This window comes from Atractosteus spatula, chromosome 3, assembly GCF_055471065.1.
Source record: "Atractosteus spatula isolate fAtrSpa1 chromosome 3, fAtrSpa1.hap1, whole genome shotgun sequence".
NCBI classification, from domain to species: Eukaryota; Metazoa; Chordata; class Actinopteri; order Semionotiformes; family Lepisosteidae; genus Atractosteus; species Atractosteus spatula.
In genome coordinates this window covers 65,488,737-65,504,971 of record NC_142708.1, presented here as the reverse complement: position 1 = coordinate 65,504,971, position 16,235 = coordinate 65,488,737, and the positions used below count along the sequence as shown (strand labels likewise).

At 42.0% G+C, this 16,235-nt stretch overlaps 1 protein-coding gene across 1 annotated transcript; it reads right to left on the bottom strand.

The window, feature by feature from the left end:
- Positions 1 to 6,917: 6,917 nt before the first annotated feature.
- LOC148838241 (uncharacterized) lies at positions 6,918 to 7,526 on the bottom strand. Its single transcript, XM_088910590.1, has one exon. It carries the CDS (start codon positions 7,524 to 7,526, stop codon positions 6,918 to 6,920), a length of 609 nt encoding a protein of 202 aa, XP_088766716.1.
- Positions 7,527 to 16,235: the final 8,709 nt, after the last annotated feature.

Sequence of the window (16,235 nt, the reverse complement as noted above, 5' to 3'; positions counted from 1 at the left end):
TTCCAAGAATTTCAATAATGTTTAGCAATAACATTTAGAACCTTACCCTTTTTTTCAGTTTCTCAATTCTGTTTTGAGAATTAAAATATTGGATGTTTGACAAAACATCCCACAGTGTCTTTTTGCGTTGTCCTAAAGAAAAAAGGATTTTATACAGAAAAGCAAGCGAATTGATCCAATGATCTCATTCAGTCCTTTCTTAAAAGAAGCTGGGTAGCCTGTTCTGCACTCCCACCACCAATGTGTACAGACAAACCTCCTGTTCTCAGTTTTAAATGCATTTCCACATAGTTTCCCCTTTTGACCACTGACAGATATTAAACTGTTTATTCTGAAAAAATATTTACTAGTTTGTGCCTTCAAGGATTTTGAATCAAGCCATGATTTTCTCTGTTAAAGACTTGAGCCTGACAGCGTAGGACATTCCTCTACACCTTTGTGTAACGAACAGTTCTATCCGGACCCTATGCGGACGACACAATCCAGAATAGTGAGGAAGGAATACACTAGGGAAAAGTCATGCAGGAACAGGGATGAACAGGGGGGCGTGTCCATACAGTGCTGGTGATCCGGGGAGGTGTGGCCGAGGCGAACAGTCCAGAATAAATCCAAAAGGGGGAATCCAAAAACAAAAGCAAAAGGTCCAAGGCTGGGAAATCCGTCCAAACGGGAGATTAAAAACAGGTGCCGGGTTGGGACCGGCGGGGGGGAACAAGGACAGGAGCAGGAAGTTAAAAACATGACGGAGCCAGGCGCAACCAGGTCCCGGGCTCGCACGATGCGGGGATCAAATGCAGAGCCCCGGGTAAAGTGAGCGCCTGGCTTTTAAAGGCAAACAGAAACAAGGAACAGATGGCAGGAATGATACAAACGAGGAAGGGCTGGAGCACCCTTAAGAGGAGGGGTTGCGATCGTGACACTTTGAATGCATCTGGTTGCTCATTATTTAATTTAACAATTAATGTTGAATAGCAGTCAGTTGTTGTGCACATTAGTTTCACATACCTCTTGGACAAGGTCTTGTGACTCTTCTTCCTTCCAGTGTTACCTTATCTGGGCCGATGTTTAGGAGGAATTCCTCAGAGACATTCAGTCTTAATGCCACAGACAGCTGCTCTGAGCATTGGCTCCTCAGTGAAGCACAAACATCAAATGTCTTTTCATTTCTATTCACACCAAAGTTCACCCCTGCATTCTTGGGGATCCACAAGCATTGGTTCATTCCATGCATACAATTGTTAAGCGTAGGATTGCACCAATGTGATCCCATTCAGATACCTGAGGATAATATGGGTTCAACCTGTATAACAAGCTTGATCCAGGGGTTATTGAGACACTGGCCAGACTGCCACACTCATGGGCAGGATGTCTGTATTATTGATGACTTCAGGCACATGTGAGAATGCAAAGTGGTTAAAGAAGACATTCACAGGAGACTCAAGATGACTGCCAAGTTTGGAATTGTCAGCATGAAAATTTTGTCAACAGAAATAGTTTGAGATTTGAGAGGAAGAGTACAATGCGTAAGGCAACTAATTGGCTTAATTCAGGAGCCTTGTATAAAAAATCAAGGATGATATCTGCCAAGTTTGCAATTGAGTTCTTAAACAGTTTTTGGTGGAAATAGTTGATGTGTGATATAACACTATTAACAGGTAAACACCTAAAGCCAAAAAATAACATATCTTTGATGTATGAATGATTATTGACCATCCATAACACATAACATCATATGTTTAAATCCAGAACTGTAATCTGGATTCCAGTGTATAATAAAATGAAGACCTAATCACCTTGTTTTGCTCTTGTGTGTCTGTGCTGACAATGGATATTATTGGCTTAATGACCTTGTTTTTGTGTGTATGTGATAACACTGCATGAAGTGTATGACTTCATGGAGTTTACAAGGAAGCCTGGGGAGAGATAACAGCGGTCTTCGCTGTCCTCAATGGTAATCATTCCTGACATAATTGCCTCGGTTTAAAAGAACTATAAATGCTACACATAAAACATTTTGGGCTTTTTGCATGTCTTTTGAATCCCTCCTCCACCCCTTCTGCTCCTTTGTAGCTTTCCATGTTGGTTCACTCCTCACACTGCAGGGGGTTTCCAGTGTCCTACAGGCGGAGTGTGGGCCCTCAGCCAACAGGGTTAAGTTTACTAGGATTAAAACCTCAATAAACATTTTTTATTGCACTTTATCCTGGGTTGCTGTTATTCCTCAGGAAAGGATTTTGTTTCTATGTCTTCATAGCTCTGTGGCTCTTAATCGTGTTGCTGTTCATGTCTGGTAATGTGATAAATGAATGGCTTGGTTTCTATGTTTGATACATATGTGGTGAGCATGTTGCAGGGACCTCATTGATGCCTTGAAGTTCTTTAATAAAAGTGAAATATTTTTGTTTTTTTTCTAAACAGGTGTTTTATTACTTCTTCCCTTAAAATATTCCTGTCTTGTACCTAAACCCACTTTCCCAATGATAGAAAGTCATTGTATTTGGTAAAGTCCCTGAAATAGTTTGTCAGTACCTAACCTTAACAGTAGGTGAGCCAGAAGACATGCATTTAGTATTGAGTTTAAAGTCTATTAGTTAAGTCTAAAACAAATAATAATATGTTATCCTTTTAATTTATTTTTTACAACCACTGTAAAGTAGCTAGAGATGCTACTTTTATAGGTGCTACTGCATATAATTATTATATGACCATTGAAACACGGCAACATAGAACTGTCCTGTAGGTGTGTCTAATGGAATAATTTCATTTAACACATTGTTCTAATGCATTAGAATTATCGTGACATTCTGACATTACTCTGACATTTATTTTTCAATCCTCTTCCTCCCACTTGGGCTTATTTTCCACGCACTACGAAAGCTATTTAAGCCAATACTTAACTGCAGCAAAAAAAGAGAATTGTGCCGGAGGGCGTTATTAAATTCCACAGTATAGTACAGTATATGCCCTCCCCGCCTCTTTCCATCTTTAAGTTTCAGGTTGTTGTGCAACACCAGCTTCATCCTCAGTTCCCTTTCCCAACAGCAGAAGCTTGAAAAGGAAACCCCCTACCCTTATCTGCCTGCCAAAACACAAACATGCCCTCCCATAACCTGACAAACCGAAACAAGGCTCCTCTTCAGGGGGGTGGCTGGAGTCTGCTCTTTCCTGAGAGGATGACCTTCAGAAACGACAACTGTCTCACTGACGCTCTTCATCCAAAAATCTGGATGGCTTTCTGGAAACAGAGAGTGAAGGCCATTCTCTGACAGCAGGGCGCAGAGAAAAGGAAAGTGAAAGGTAAAGATGACCTCAAAATTGGCTTCTTTGCCAAGTCAAACACCTGCGGCAGTGCAGAAGGGCAGAGAGCAGAGGGGTGAGAGTTCACACAAGTTTTCCAAAAACCGAAACTTTCCATCTGAGGGTTACCAAATGCTTCGCTAAGAAAAAAAATCCCTGAATGCTGAATTATAACCCCTGATACTGTCACCATTTCTCCTAAGAACCTGAAGGCCACATAGCTGCCCACTGGGGGAGCACATAATAAAGGTTATGGAGAGATGCAATACGTCACTATGCTGTTTAGTGAAATTTTGAATTAAGTTCATCTGGTCTCAGAAAACAGAATAAATTCATTGCAGAGACCTGGCCAACCTCTAGTGTTTACAGTAATGTCAGGACAAGGACAGACAAGGACACTGCATACGCATTCTGTTTTGGCATTTAAAATATTCCTGTACCACTCCATGATATAGTTTTCTGATGTCCAGCTGTCTGAGAATATCACGCACTCTAAAATCAGCCCAGTGAGCTCTGCTGCTCATCCTTACAGGGGTGGGCTGAGCCCGATCACCCATCCATCCAGTTCAGGGTCACAGGGGACCAAGAGCCTATCCCAGCAATAACAGGTGTAAGGAGGGGTACACCCTGACTGGGACCATAGTGCACACACAGATACAAAAACACACTACCATTGGGGATACTTTTCCCTGAAGCCAATTAACCCACCAGTATGTCTTTGGATACATAGGAAACCAGAGCACACAGAAGAAACCCACATGAACATGGAGAGAACATACAAACTCCACACAGATAGCAGCCCAAGAACTGAACCCAGGGCCATAGTGCTGCAAGGTAACAACACTAACCACTGCGCCACCATGCTGCTCAACAGCTTAGCCACAGTATTCTATATTGTTCTGTCTTCTGCAGGGAAGTGGGTGCTGAAAAATCAAGAAGTCACACACTGCCCCTCTAAGAGATCAGTTAAGTTTGTCCATGATTTTCCTTTTGGTTCAAAATTCTTCAGCATGAGCAAAATGATAATAGATCTTAATAATACAGCTGTTGATTTAAAGGGCTTTTAAACCTAAAGGATTTTAAAGAGGTCTGCAAAATGCACAAGCAGGTTAAGTTCACGTATTTACATGTGGGAGCAGTACAGTATACTGTCTCATTAGCATACTCATTATTAGCATTCACACCTGAAGAAGGCTCCACGGCCGAAACATTGTGTTCTCTTTCTTCTTTTTTTTCAGTATGGAATAAACTCATTATTAGCATACTCATTAGCTGTGTTGTTTAATAGATCAAGAGTGAAAGAGACACTCTAAGACACTCTTGGAAGACTCTTCAGGCAGAGAGCCTGATGTTACAGGAATAGTCCTCAGACAGAGGATGATCTGTAAGATAATGCAGTAATGCCGAAGCAGAAATTGAACACAAGGGATGTGAGACCTGTAAAGTTTTCAAACCAACAGGAGTTTATGTGTAAAGAAAAGGCAACAGCAATTTAAATATAGGGCTACATATACCCACTTAGTATCATAGATTAAACCTTTGGAAAGTCTCACACACTGGAACTGCGCTGTATTTCTCTCCTTGATCTGACCGTCCTTGTACTTCTTCTTCGATTTGCCGGGGTACCCCATGATTTCTGCAGTTCTCCAAACTTCTGTTCCAGTTTCAGAGCAGGATGTCACTGGGCCTGTGTCTCTGTTATGAAGGTATACCAGGATGTGCCAATCCATTTGAAGTGTCAGGTCTTCACCCTTCTCAGGGAGTTTTCAAATGTCCCCATTCGAATCTTGTGCATCTCTGGGTTGTTTTTAGGATGCATCCTTGATGGACAAAATGAAACTACAAGACAGAATCACAGCAGACATACACGGATATTTTCCAACACTGCACCACAGGAAAATAGAGAAGACATATTCACAAATTGTGTTAAAACTAAAGTTTCTACTAAAGTGCATTTATACTGTATACTGTATGTAACCCTTTCAAACCTAATAGCCATCTTTGTTCTGATAAAATAATCATTATGTAGGAAGCATTGTTATAATTATATTATTATTCCCATTTCATCTTTCCCAAAACCATTCTTTTTGTGACTGAAAAAGGGTTACAGGGCAAAGAAGACATAGATCTCTATTATTAATGTTGATTATTTGACACTGTGATCTAAGATGTCTAACATTCATAACCAACCATAGAACTGTAACATATTAAAAGCAATGAATAGAACAATTACAAGCAAATACATTAACACAATAATATCACCTAACAAAGTAGTCAAAACAAGATAGAGGAATTATCAAAATATTATTCTCTGAAGCCACAGTCCACAGTAAATGTTCCCTAATTTGGTCCTGGAGAGTCCCAGTCCAGTAGTTTTTACAAATAATGAATAAAATTATCAATTATTAAAATAGATCAATTTCTGAAGATCAATTCAGGTGTGATCAATGACAAAGGCAATTTCTTAAGTTAAAAGTGTTAGAAATTGTTTGCAGAAAGATCTGATTCCTCCTCTTCTCTCCGGGATCTAGCTTCCTTTCATCGAACAGATTACTTTCTTTGCTGATAGATGATGTACGTTTTCCAAATTACTATAAGGAGAGGGGAGATATGAACTTATCGGACTGGGACTTTCCAAGAATGGGATTGGAGAATCTCAGGCTAGCATATCTGGAATATCTGAAACAAAAGCAACTCAGAACAAGACAGGACGTTCCAATGGCGAACCATGCAATCCAGCAACGGTTGCTTGAGAAGGCAATGGAAGGCGCCACATGGGGGCGCCAGAGAGGACAGAGAGGAAAGTAACATGAGAGGCCTGAGAATGAAGAGCAACATCAACCAGCAAGTCTGCAAGGATTCGAGATGTCATCCACAGTTTCAATCCTATCCCACATTTGTTCATTTTAAAATAGGGTTGTCCAAAGTCTCGGCTAGGAGAACAGACAATTGTGTCTATTTAATCTAGGTTGTGCTATAGACTTGGGAAAGATCAGTGCATGAACCAGTTTGAGTAAATCGCTGAGCACTTATGAATCCGGGGTTGGAGCAGAAAATAGAAATAATATGATCAAAACCTTTAATTGAAATCATTCTGTTACCTTTTGAATTCAAGGTTAAAATTACACATTGGCTGCAAATGTAGGCCTCTGCATATCAGTCCCTGCAAGCATTCAAAAGGGAACAGCACTGGAGCAGCACTGCTCCAGCCCAGTCTTTGCTGTTGTATCCAGATTACCCCAATCAACCCAGTTTACGTTTCACACATGGAACGTACGACCTGTGTCGGGCTACCATCTCATTTATGAGGGTTTCTCACCTTGACTTAAACCATAGAAATTGGGAATAGCTCTGATTTCAAGAAACCGTAGCTGTTTGTTCTAAAAATCGATTACAAATTGTTCACTCTTGTTTAAACTCTGCTAACTCTGGGTATCACCAACCCCGGTTTGCTTTCAGACTTCCGATGTCCAAATGCAGAAGTCAAAGTTAAAACCTCGTCACCCTTATTTCCCACTTGATTGATTCTCTAGATTATGAAACAGCAAAGAAAACGTTGTACCAGACAGTGACCACATGTTCGTTACAACGGACACCAGGATGAAGGAAATCAGGTTTGGCTAATTGTGGAAGAAGTTGGGCCCGAACACCACTCCTATGACACAGGTCATGATGAACATGACCCAAAAGGCCACGGAGATCAGCTGCACGCAAATCAAAGCTTGGCGCCTCTGGCGTAGCTCCCCGGCGTCGCTGGACAAGAGCGAGCGGGTGTTGGCGTCACTCTCGGTGCCCATCTGCTCCACCCGCAGGCTGACGGTGGGCAGGATGATGAAACGAGCTTCCCGGGACTCCAGGGAGAGGACGACCCGCTGCGTGACGGTGGCCAGCCGAGCCGCCAGGGGCATGCGGAAGGTCATGTGTGGCAGCTGTGCCATGATGCGGTGCTGGCAGGGCAGGGACAGGGGCCCCCCCGTCTCCAGAGGGGTGGGGTGGCGGCAGAGGGGACAGGAGATGGCCGGGGTGGCGGTGGGGTCAGGCGGGTTGGGGGAAGACAGCTGGATTTTCTGCAGGCACTCCGTGCAGAAGACATGCAAGCACTCCAGCATGCGAGGACACTTGGGTCCCTGGTTGTATTCCTGGTAGCAGACCGGGCACTCCAGCTCTGCTGTCTCCCCAGTGCCTGTAGTGCCCTCTGATGGTGGTATGGTTCCAGGGAGGTCTGCCATTCCTGATGTGGTTTTTGGGAGCACTTGCTGGCCTTATTGTAAGAGCACTGTGGTTAGAGGTGCTGTTTGAAAGTATTATTTTTGGTTTCCAAATTACAGCTGGAAGAGAAATGATTGATTTTATGGTTAGAAACATTTGACCTGAAGACCATTAACCTTCATCCTTGGATTGTGGATGTGTAGCTGAGCTACAACCTTAGAAAGCTCACTGAAATAACCTGGCAGAGTTCAGGCTGCTAGATTTTGGGTTCTTAATGGAGTTTCTAACAGATGTTTGGGAGGAAGGATATATCCTAATCTCACCTGCTTCTACTTTCCTATATAAATATAAAAGCTTCTGGATTTTCCTTGCACATCTCTCTCAGACTCCTCTTGCCTCCCCATCTACACCCTTGCAGCGGCTCCCTAGCTCATTCTCACAAATGGAGATGGGGATTCACTTACTGCTATTCTCTCAGCTATGTCAAATAACCTCTAATACATTGGTAACTCTTTCACATTCATTAAGATGTAAATGAACTACTGAAATTAGAAACTTCCATCATGGAAACTGAATAAGATGCCACACAGGTTCAAGACTCCCCAGTTCTAGAACCAACAACTGTTAATTATCTTGTCTTTATTGCTATGACCCTCACATAAGCTCTGGAGTAATGAGATCTGTGTACTGTTTTGAGCTCTACAGCATTTATGCTCTTTGGAGGACTGGTACAGCTCTTGCTAGCTACAGTAGATTTCTAGGAAGTCAATGGGGTCAGAGGAACCTTCTTGCTTTGTTCAAACATGGTTTATACAAATGCCAAGACTAGGTAAAGTACTGTAATTAAAATATTATTATTTAGTATTGAGATATGTATACTGTGTATATAAATCAGCCAAAGGAAAAACAGAAGATGAGATCATTGGAGTGCCTATATAATAGATACTTTCCTGCAATAGGATGATCTGGAGGTATTATACTGCATTATGAAGGATTACTTGTTGAGTGGAGTGGAAATCTGTAACAATATTCAGTTGAATAATCATGTGAGACTTCTTAAAAAGCTAACAAAGAGGGTAAAGTAACTAGAATCATCTGTGGAGATTTGGTAGCAAAAGATGAGCAAGAAAATTGATGTATTTCTGCTAAATTCTTACCACATTTTTCAAAATGCATCTCCAGTGCAAATTCTTCAACTACCAAATTCTTCAACTCTTCTCAAGTGTAAATTTAAAACTCACCTTCTTACTAGGGCCTATGTCTGATTGCCTTTCAGTTTGTTCTTGTTTCATTTTATTTACTTTTTATTGTATTTTAAATTTATTTTCTTCTTTAGCAATATGTACAGCATCTTTGTGTTTGGATGTTATCACAACAACAAGGCTCTGGTAACAGTATACAGCACACTGCAGGCAGTGTTGTGCAAAACTGCTTCTAAAATACAATCTGTTACAGTCATGGCTCACTTGGCTAAGGGATAACATTTTAAAAATTGAGAAAAAGATATATATAGATTTATTATAGTTAAATAAAAATAGTTTCGCACGCTATTCATTTCAATGATGTATGCAGTGTCTGTATATAAATGTACCTCTTAAAACCAGTTTCCCCAATCATTTAATTAATCTAAAAAGTAATCTCTTACACAAGTAACTATAGTGGATTATAATTATACTTTGAAAAGTTTTTTTTTAACAACACCTATACCATGATGTACTGTACTGTAAAATACTGAAGCTATTGCCTATATCACTATATCATACGGTACAGCTCAACCACAGGAAGCACAGGTGAAGCACCAGGTACAGTATATCAGAGGGTACACTTAGCTGGACTGCGGCAACAGCATACACAAGAGACCACGTCAGAGCCATTATTACAGCTCCTGAACCAAGCTGCTTGTTAAAAACCTGCTCGGGCACCTCTCAGACTGGCATTGGATTGAAGCAGCTGCTCAAGGACACTGCACAGCTGAACAACAGGGAACTAAAAAGCCCGAAGCAGAATTGTTTTAGGGAGCATGAGTTAAACCATTACAAGATCAGTGGTTCCTATCCACTAATCATAACTGGTCCCACAGGGAGCTGTATGAGCCATTCGCTTTGCTGTGTGGGCTGGGCAGATGCAGCTCCCTGCTCACCACAAACACACACAGGGCAGTAACTGACATTCAGCCTATTACCACCGTTGCTAAGCAACCCAATCCCTCTGGTCTCAGGCCTGCTTGAAATTAACACAAACACAGGCCCATAAATGGATGTTTGCTGTCCCTGTGCTGCTACAAGAAAAAGTCACAAAGTTCCTTACTAAAGCTCTAAAGGAAGGATGGGATTAGTATCCATATTAATGCCTTAATCAATGTAATTCCTATTATTGCATTTGCTCAGCAGTATTTAAACATCTAATTCTAGGTTACTCATAAACGGTGAGACTCATACCTGTATTTAATTTTGCGGTTTTACAGTAAGTGTTACTATATCATGTAATTCAAGAACAGTGATAACAACACACGTTACACATTTTAAGGCCACCCCATTTTGCACAGCTTCTCTGGTTAAGAAAGCATTCTTAACATAACTGCTTGCTAAAAAGATTTTCTCCAGCCCTTAGTAAAACTGATACAAACAGTTTTAGTTTTTAATGACTGTCACATTCTTGAAACAATCTATATTATCTTGTTTATCACTGGATCTGTAGTTATAAAAATCAAATTTGTAGCAAAGTGTGCAAACTGTGTCTGATAAATATGGTCATTGTAGATAATAATACAAATGTATGCTTTGGAGGATTTAAAGACCCCTACAAATATAAACGCACAATTCAAGTTGGGACCATCATTTCTTTCTGATATTTTTGCAGGGTTTCGAAACGCATCCTCATAAAAAAATCATTTCCAGGCAATCAAAGGCTTTTTGAACCCAGCCGTGAATTTGATTTTTAAAGGGAGCGAGCTGTTGCCAACATGGAAAAAAAGGTTTGCACTCAGCCGAGGGAAGTTTGCAAACTCTTATCAGCAAAGGCCAATGAGGATCTTCCTCTTGCCCAACATCATCTGTCAGTTTTTGCTGTTACTTTTAAACTACATCAACATTACTACTGTCACTTGCAAGCACCTATATACACATTTATACAGTACCTAGGTTGATCAGCTACTTTGTTTCTTCAGTCTTAAAGTAGGTTAAACTTTGGATGGATTCAGCAACTTTTTAAGTAGATCTTGTAGATTTAGCACCATTTTGCAAAGTGGCTTCCCCAACACTGTGTAAAAGACATATTTGCTGCCCTGCTGTGCTACTTCAGACCTACAGAACCTTTAGCTGGCAGGATGCAGGGGTTGTAGCAGGGAAAGAATTTGAAACAATATCTTACCCCATCAACACTCCGCAAGCCCTGGGTTTGTCTCTTTGCCCTTTGTGAAGCAAGGTGTCCCATCTCTGGTTACCATCGTTAGTTGTTGATGCTAGCCTCACCAGGAGAGATCGTATAATGGCTCTTTAGATAGGTGAAGCAGCCTGATCTCTCTGGCACCCCTTGCTTGCCTGAGTGAAACATTGTAACCCTGGTAAAGGTGCAGTGGGACCGTGGTTTCCAGGGAGGGGAATATGTCAGCCCCTATGTGATGCAAACTGGGGACTACAGAGACTCGGGAACAGGGAGAGGGGGGTGGAGGCTCAGATTATTGGTGTTTCATCTCACTAGTGCTTCCCTCTCACCTGTTGCATTTCATGGGTTTGAATGAGCTTGAATGAAGCCAGAAGGACTACCTTTGTATGTCAGTTTCACAATTTCATAGTACAGACTCTTGTACGGGTGGCAAACTCTGCTGACATTTCAAATTTGATAGGTTATATCACATAAAATTACACAGAACTATGAAATGATGAACTGAGAGTATATTATTAAGGTCTTTCTACTTTTATGAAAGGTGCTGAGGGTTAGAAAACGTGAAATGGAACCTACTGGTGCTAAACAGATCTCTTTTTCTCTGAGCTGAGGGAATCCCGCTGTGCAGGTTACTGTGCAGGACAGTGATGAGGTAGTTAGTGCTGTTTCCTCACTGTTCATTGATCTGGGGTTTGACTCTGGCTTTGGTCACCTGCCTATGTGGATTCTGCTTGTTCTCCACATGTCCTCAGGATGATCTCCAGCTAATCTGGTTTCCACCCATCTCCCAAACCCAAACTGATCAGCTGTTGATCAGCTACTGTAAATGCATTCATTCCATGAGGAAGAGGGCTGTGAACCCTGCTTCACTGCTGTCATGAATGGCCCTTTCTGGCCCTGGATTGGGTTTCTACAATACAGTACTACTTAGACACTGAGAATGCTATACTGCACTTTATAATTAATCTTGGTCTGAACAGGCTGTCAGACTAGCAAAACAGCTGTTGAAGGCATCTGAATTTGTTAGTCCTGTTGCTATTATTGTCAAGTGCAGCGAAAACAAGTCAAAGAAAACAGTTGTACAGTAAAAAACATAACTAGATCAATTAATTGAATATACAGAAGCCAGCTAGAATAATAAAAATGGCAATTGACCACATTAATTGGCAGGGCAATGTTCATAAGAAAGCTTATGAACACAATTTGAGAGACGAAGCACCAGAACTCAAGGCTGATGATTAGAAATGGGCAGTAAACAGTAGCCAGGTAGCCAGGTAGCCAGATCTGAATCCCAACTACAGAAAAAGTTAGAACAGAATTCAAGAATGAAGTCCCTTAGCATAAAACAGAAAACATACAACTGTCCAGCAGCCAAGCTGGTCTGTAACACCAGTCTCTCTCACTCCTCCGAGTCCCAGCAGAGGCTGAGAAGGGATTTTATTGCAACCTGTTGGAGGATTCTCAGCGTCTGCTATGGCTGGATGACTGAATGATTGTCTGTTTGCCAATAAGAAAGGGCATCATCTCTGCTTTCCCATGCTGGCCAGTCAGTCAGCTCAACCATCCAACCGTTTTCTAACCTCTTCTTCCAATTCAGGGTCACAGGGGAGCCAGAGCCTGTCCCGGAAAGAAACAGGCTCAACGCAGGGCACACCTGGTGAGAATGCATTTTATCACAATGGGGTTGTGACTTAAGTTCCTCAGGCTTTATTCTTCAGCAGCATTACCACTGAAGGAGCACTGTGTGGCCATTTTAGCTCTCTCCCCTGCTTTAGCTCAGATAATTGTTTGCATTACTTTACATGCAATAGACGTCAGACGTACTGGTCTATGATTGCTCCCATCAGTTTTGTCACCCTTGTGGATGGGTGCTACATTAGCAATTCTCCAGTCCCTGAGTCAATCAATCAATGGCTTCTGAAGAGCATCTCTCGTTTCCTTGAGTACAGCTGGGAAGATGCCATCTAGCCCTCTGGATCTACTCATCTCGAGTGTTTCTGTTAACCGAAACATTTCTCCCTCTTCTATGCCGATATTGTCCAGTGGAATTCTTTCCTTGCAGTGCTCGAGGCCTGTTGTTGACCTCTTCCTCAATGAACTGAATGTACTGAGTTTAGTACATCAGCTGTTTCCCTTTCCTTGCCTAGACATTTACCATGGTTTTCCCAGCTACATTTTATTTTACCCATAATGGTTCATTTACTGTTGTAGTGCTGACAGGACTTTTAATTCCTCATTTAAATTCCACTGCATGATTGCTCTGCATCTGTCTCTTGGCCTTTTAATACCCTTTTAACGTGCTTATTTAAGAGAATAAATTTACAATATATTCTCTTTACCGTACATTCTCCTTCTTTTATTATTGGGTTTTCATTTTTTTACTACTCCGAAGTGATGTTGTGTTTTAATCCTTTTTACGAAGGACTTGCTTTTCTCTTCTATTTGCAGGTGAAAAATAAGCAATAATCACAACAGGTACAAAATCTACAGTTGTTACTAACATTATTGGTAGTATTGGACATACGGTACCAGGGGAGAAGGTTGCAGCTTTCTTAGACGGTACATAAATTAAGAGTGAAAATGGCTAAAATTCCATGTGCATTGTCCTGAGGAGCAGTAATCGTAATAAAAATCAGCTCCCGGATATGATGAACAAAAGAAACATCCCACTATGATAACCCTGAGAAGGAAATGAAATTGTTAGTGTTAGTGGTGGGATATTAAATATTTAGGTATTAAGAGGTCACCTAACAGGTGACGGTTAATGTGAGTGATGAATACAGGCAACTTGTGTGTTTTGAAGACTGAACAACACAAGTACAATCTGAGCTTCTGAAATGGAAACAGAAGTGAACAAAACACTGGTAAAATGTCACCACACTTCCGCAAAAGAGAAATGAGAAAACAGGTCAGCTTCTCCAAAAACTAGTTGAATCCTGTCAGGGCTTATCGCTGCCGGTGCTGTTATTTCACAGTGGTGAGCTGACGTGCCTCTCAGGAGCGAGTATCCTGCCAGCTGACTGACAGCGGTCAACTCGCTGGACCTCAGTCCGATGACATCACAGAGTTTCCCCTGAGTCAGCCAGCGTCAGCACTTCCTGACAACTTCTCACAGGGGCAGGGAGACACACAGCCCCAGAACAAACTGGGAGCCGTGCCAGCTCCCTCTCAGGAGTGGGCGGCTGATCCAGGGCCTGTTGTTTCAGACTCCACAGCCTAGCAGATTGACATCCCTGCCCAGGAAGCAGAGGGGAGCACAGACTGAAAAGACCCACATGGGTTAATAAACAGTCGCCTTGTTCATGTCTCACAGTGGGTCCACTCTCCTGTCAGGCAGGCCTGGAACATCAAAGATTAATAATAACATTCCCTACACTTATATAACACTTTTCTGGACACTCCACTCAAAGCGCTTCACAGGTAATTCGGACTCCCCTCCACCACCACTATGTAGTCCCCGACTGAATGATGTGACAGCAGCCATAGTGCGCCAGTACTCTCACCACACACCAGCTCTCAGTGGGGAGGAGAACAGAGTGATACATGGGGATTATTAGAAAACCATGATTGGTAAACAGGATAACACGCCTACATTTTTCAAGAAACATCCTGGAATTTTTATTGAACACAGACATTCACAGCCCCAGTTTTAAATCTCATCCCAAGGACAGTGTCTTTTTACAGTATAGTGTCCCCATCACTATACTGGGACAATTGAACCCACATAGAACACAGGGTGAGCTCCCCCTACCGGTCCCACTCACACCTCTTCCAGCAACAACCCAGGAGGTCTCTCATCCAGGACTGACCAGGCTCACACCTGCGGAGCTTCAGTGGGCTGCCAGTTGTGAGCTGCAGGGTGATAGAGCTGTTGACTGCCAAAAGGTAGGAAGGTGAACTTCATGGACTTTCAGTGGATTTAAGAAATCTGCTTTGTTTTCCCTCCATTCCATCATAAGACTTGCCAGTTTTATTTCCATTAATCAATCAATCCATCCATCCATTCATCCATCAACCAATCCATTTATCAATTGACCAATCTATCAGCCAATCAACCAACCAATTAATTAATTAAGCAAGAAATCAATATCTTGTTGGTATAGCACCCTTAACAACAAGCTGACACAGAACACTTTACAAGTGGTAGTATTCACTGTATACTGGGGCCAATTACAAACAAAAACCTCTACTACTAATAACTACTTTCCATACAGAGATAAACGCACCTCCTGACCACAAGAGGGCGCTGTGGAAGCTGTTTTCTGGGCTTCACTTTGGGCCTGACCACAGGTGAGTTTAAGATAGCCACAGGTTCAACATACCAAACAAAGCAAGTCCATTTTATTTTCCACTGAAATGAACAAACATGAATGTTCTATGACAGGTGAGAGCACAGGTTTGTATTTTATTCTTAAAGGCCATTAATCTGGAGAATCTCCCTGGAAGATCCTAGCTCTGAGACATCAGATTAAAAGTAATCAGAGGTCAATACAGTAGTCCATTGTTTTAACTGATGAAACAACTGATTCAGTACAATAACTAGGCTACCAAGGAGGGAAGATCATAGACTTTGTTTTTTCTTTCTTTAATACATGTGTTACCACTATCCAGCTCTTCCAGACATTCAGCCACCAGCTGGAGAATGGAGATGAATTAGTCCAAGAGCAGAATCAAAGCCAAATATTTACTGCTACATGTAGACAAGAAGCGAGAATTGGCATTCAGTTCCACACCAGTAATTTTAAGAAGTTTAATTTGCCTCTCAGTACTAGGGCCCTGGGTTCAATTCCTGGGGTGCTTTTTGTGTGGTTTTCCTATGTTCACGTCAGTTTCCTCTCAGAGTCCAAAGACAAGCTAGTAGGTTAGTTGGAATCTGGGGATATTGGCCTTGGTCTGGCGCGAGTGTGTGTGTTTTGTGTCTGTGTTTCTGCCCTGTGATGGACTGCTGTCCTGCGTGTGGTGTGGCCTTGAGCCCGTTACCTGCTGGGACAGGCTCCACCTCCCCCACAACCCTGAATTAGATGGAGTGTTAATAAAATAGATGGATTGCATTGAGGATTTGGGGGGATTTCTGGCCTTGAGGGGAAAGATTATTTCCTTGTATTGCATTATGAATGTGGAGGTGTCTGTTGATCTCATCCCAGGATGCTATAGTAAAATTTGGGGAAGCATTCCATAGCTCCAGGGATTGAAATTTGTCGATACACGAGTCTCTTTTTACCAGAATATTAGCTGTGGGCTGACAGCAAGTGGAAACAGGAATCTCCTCAAACAAGAGCTATCCTGCAGACCTGATGATACGGCACACTGCATCTTGCTGATCTGCCAGACAGAGGACTGACTTC

What these genes read in the sequence shown, in the direction of transcription:
- LOC148838241 (XM_088910590.1), bottom strand. Translation starts at nt 7,526, where the DNA reads ATGGCAGACCTCCCTGGAACCATACCACCATCAGAGGGCACTACAGGC.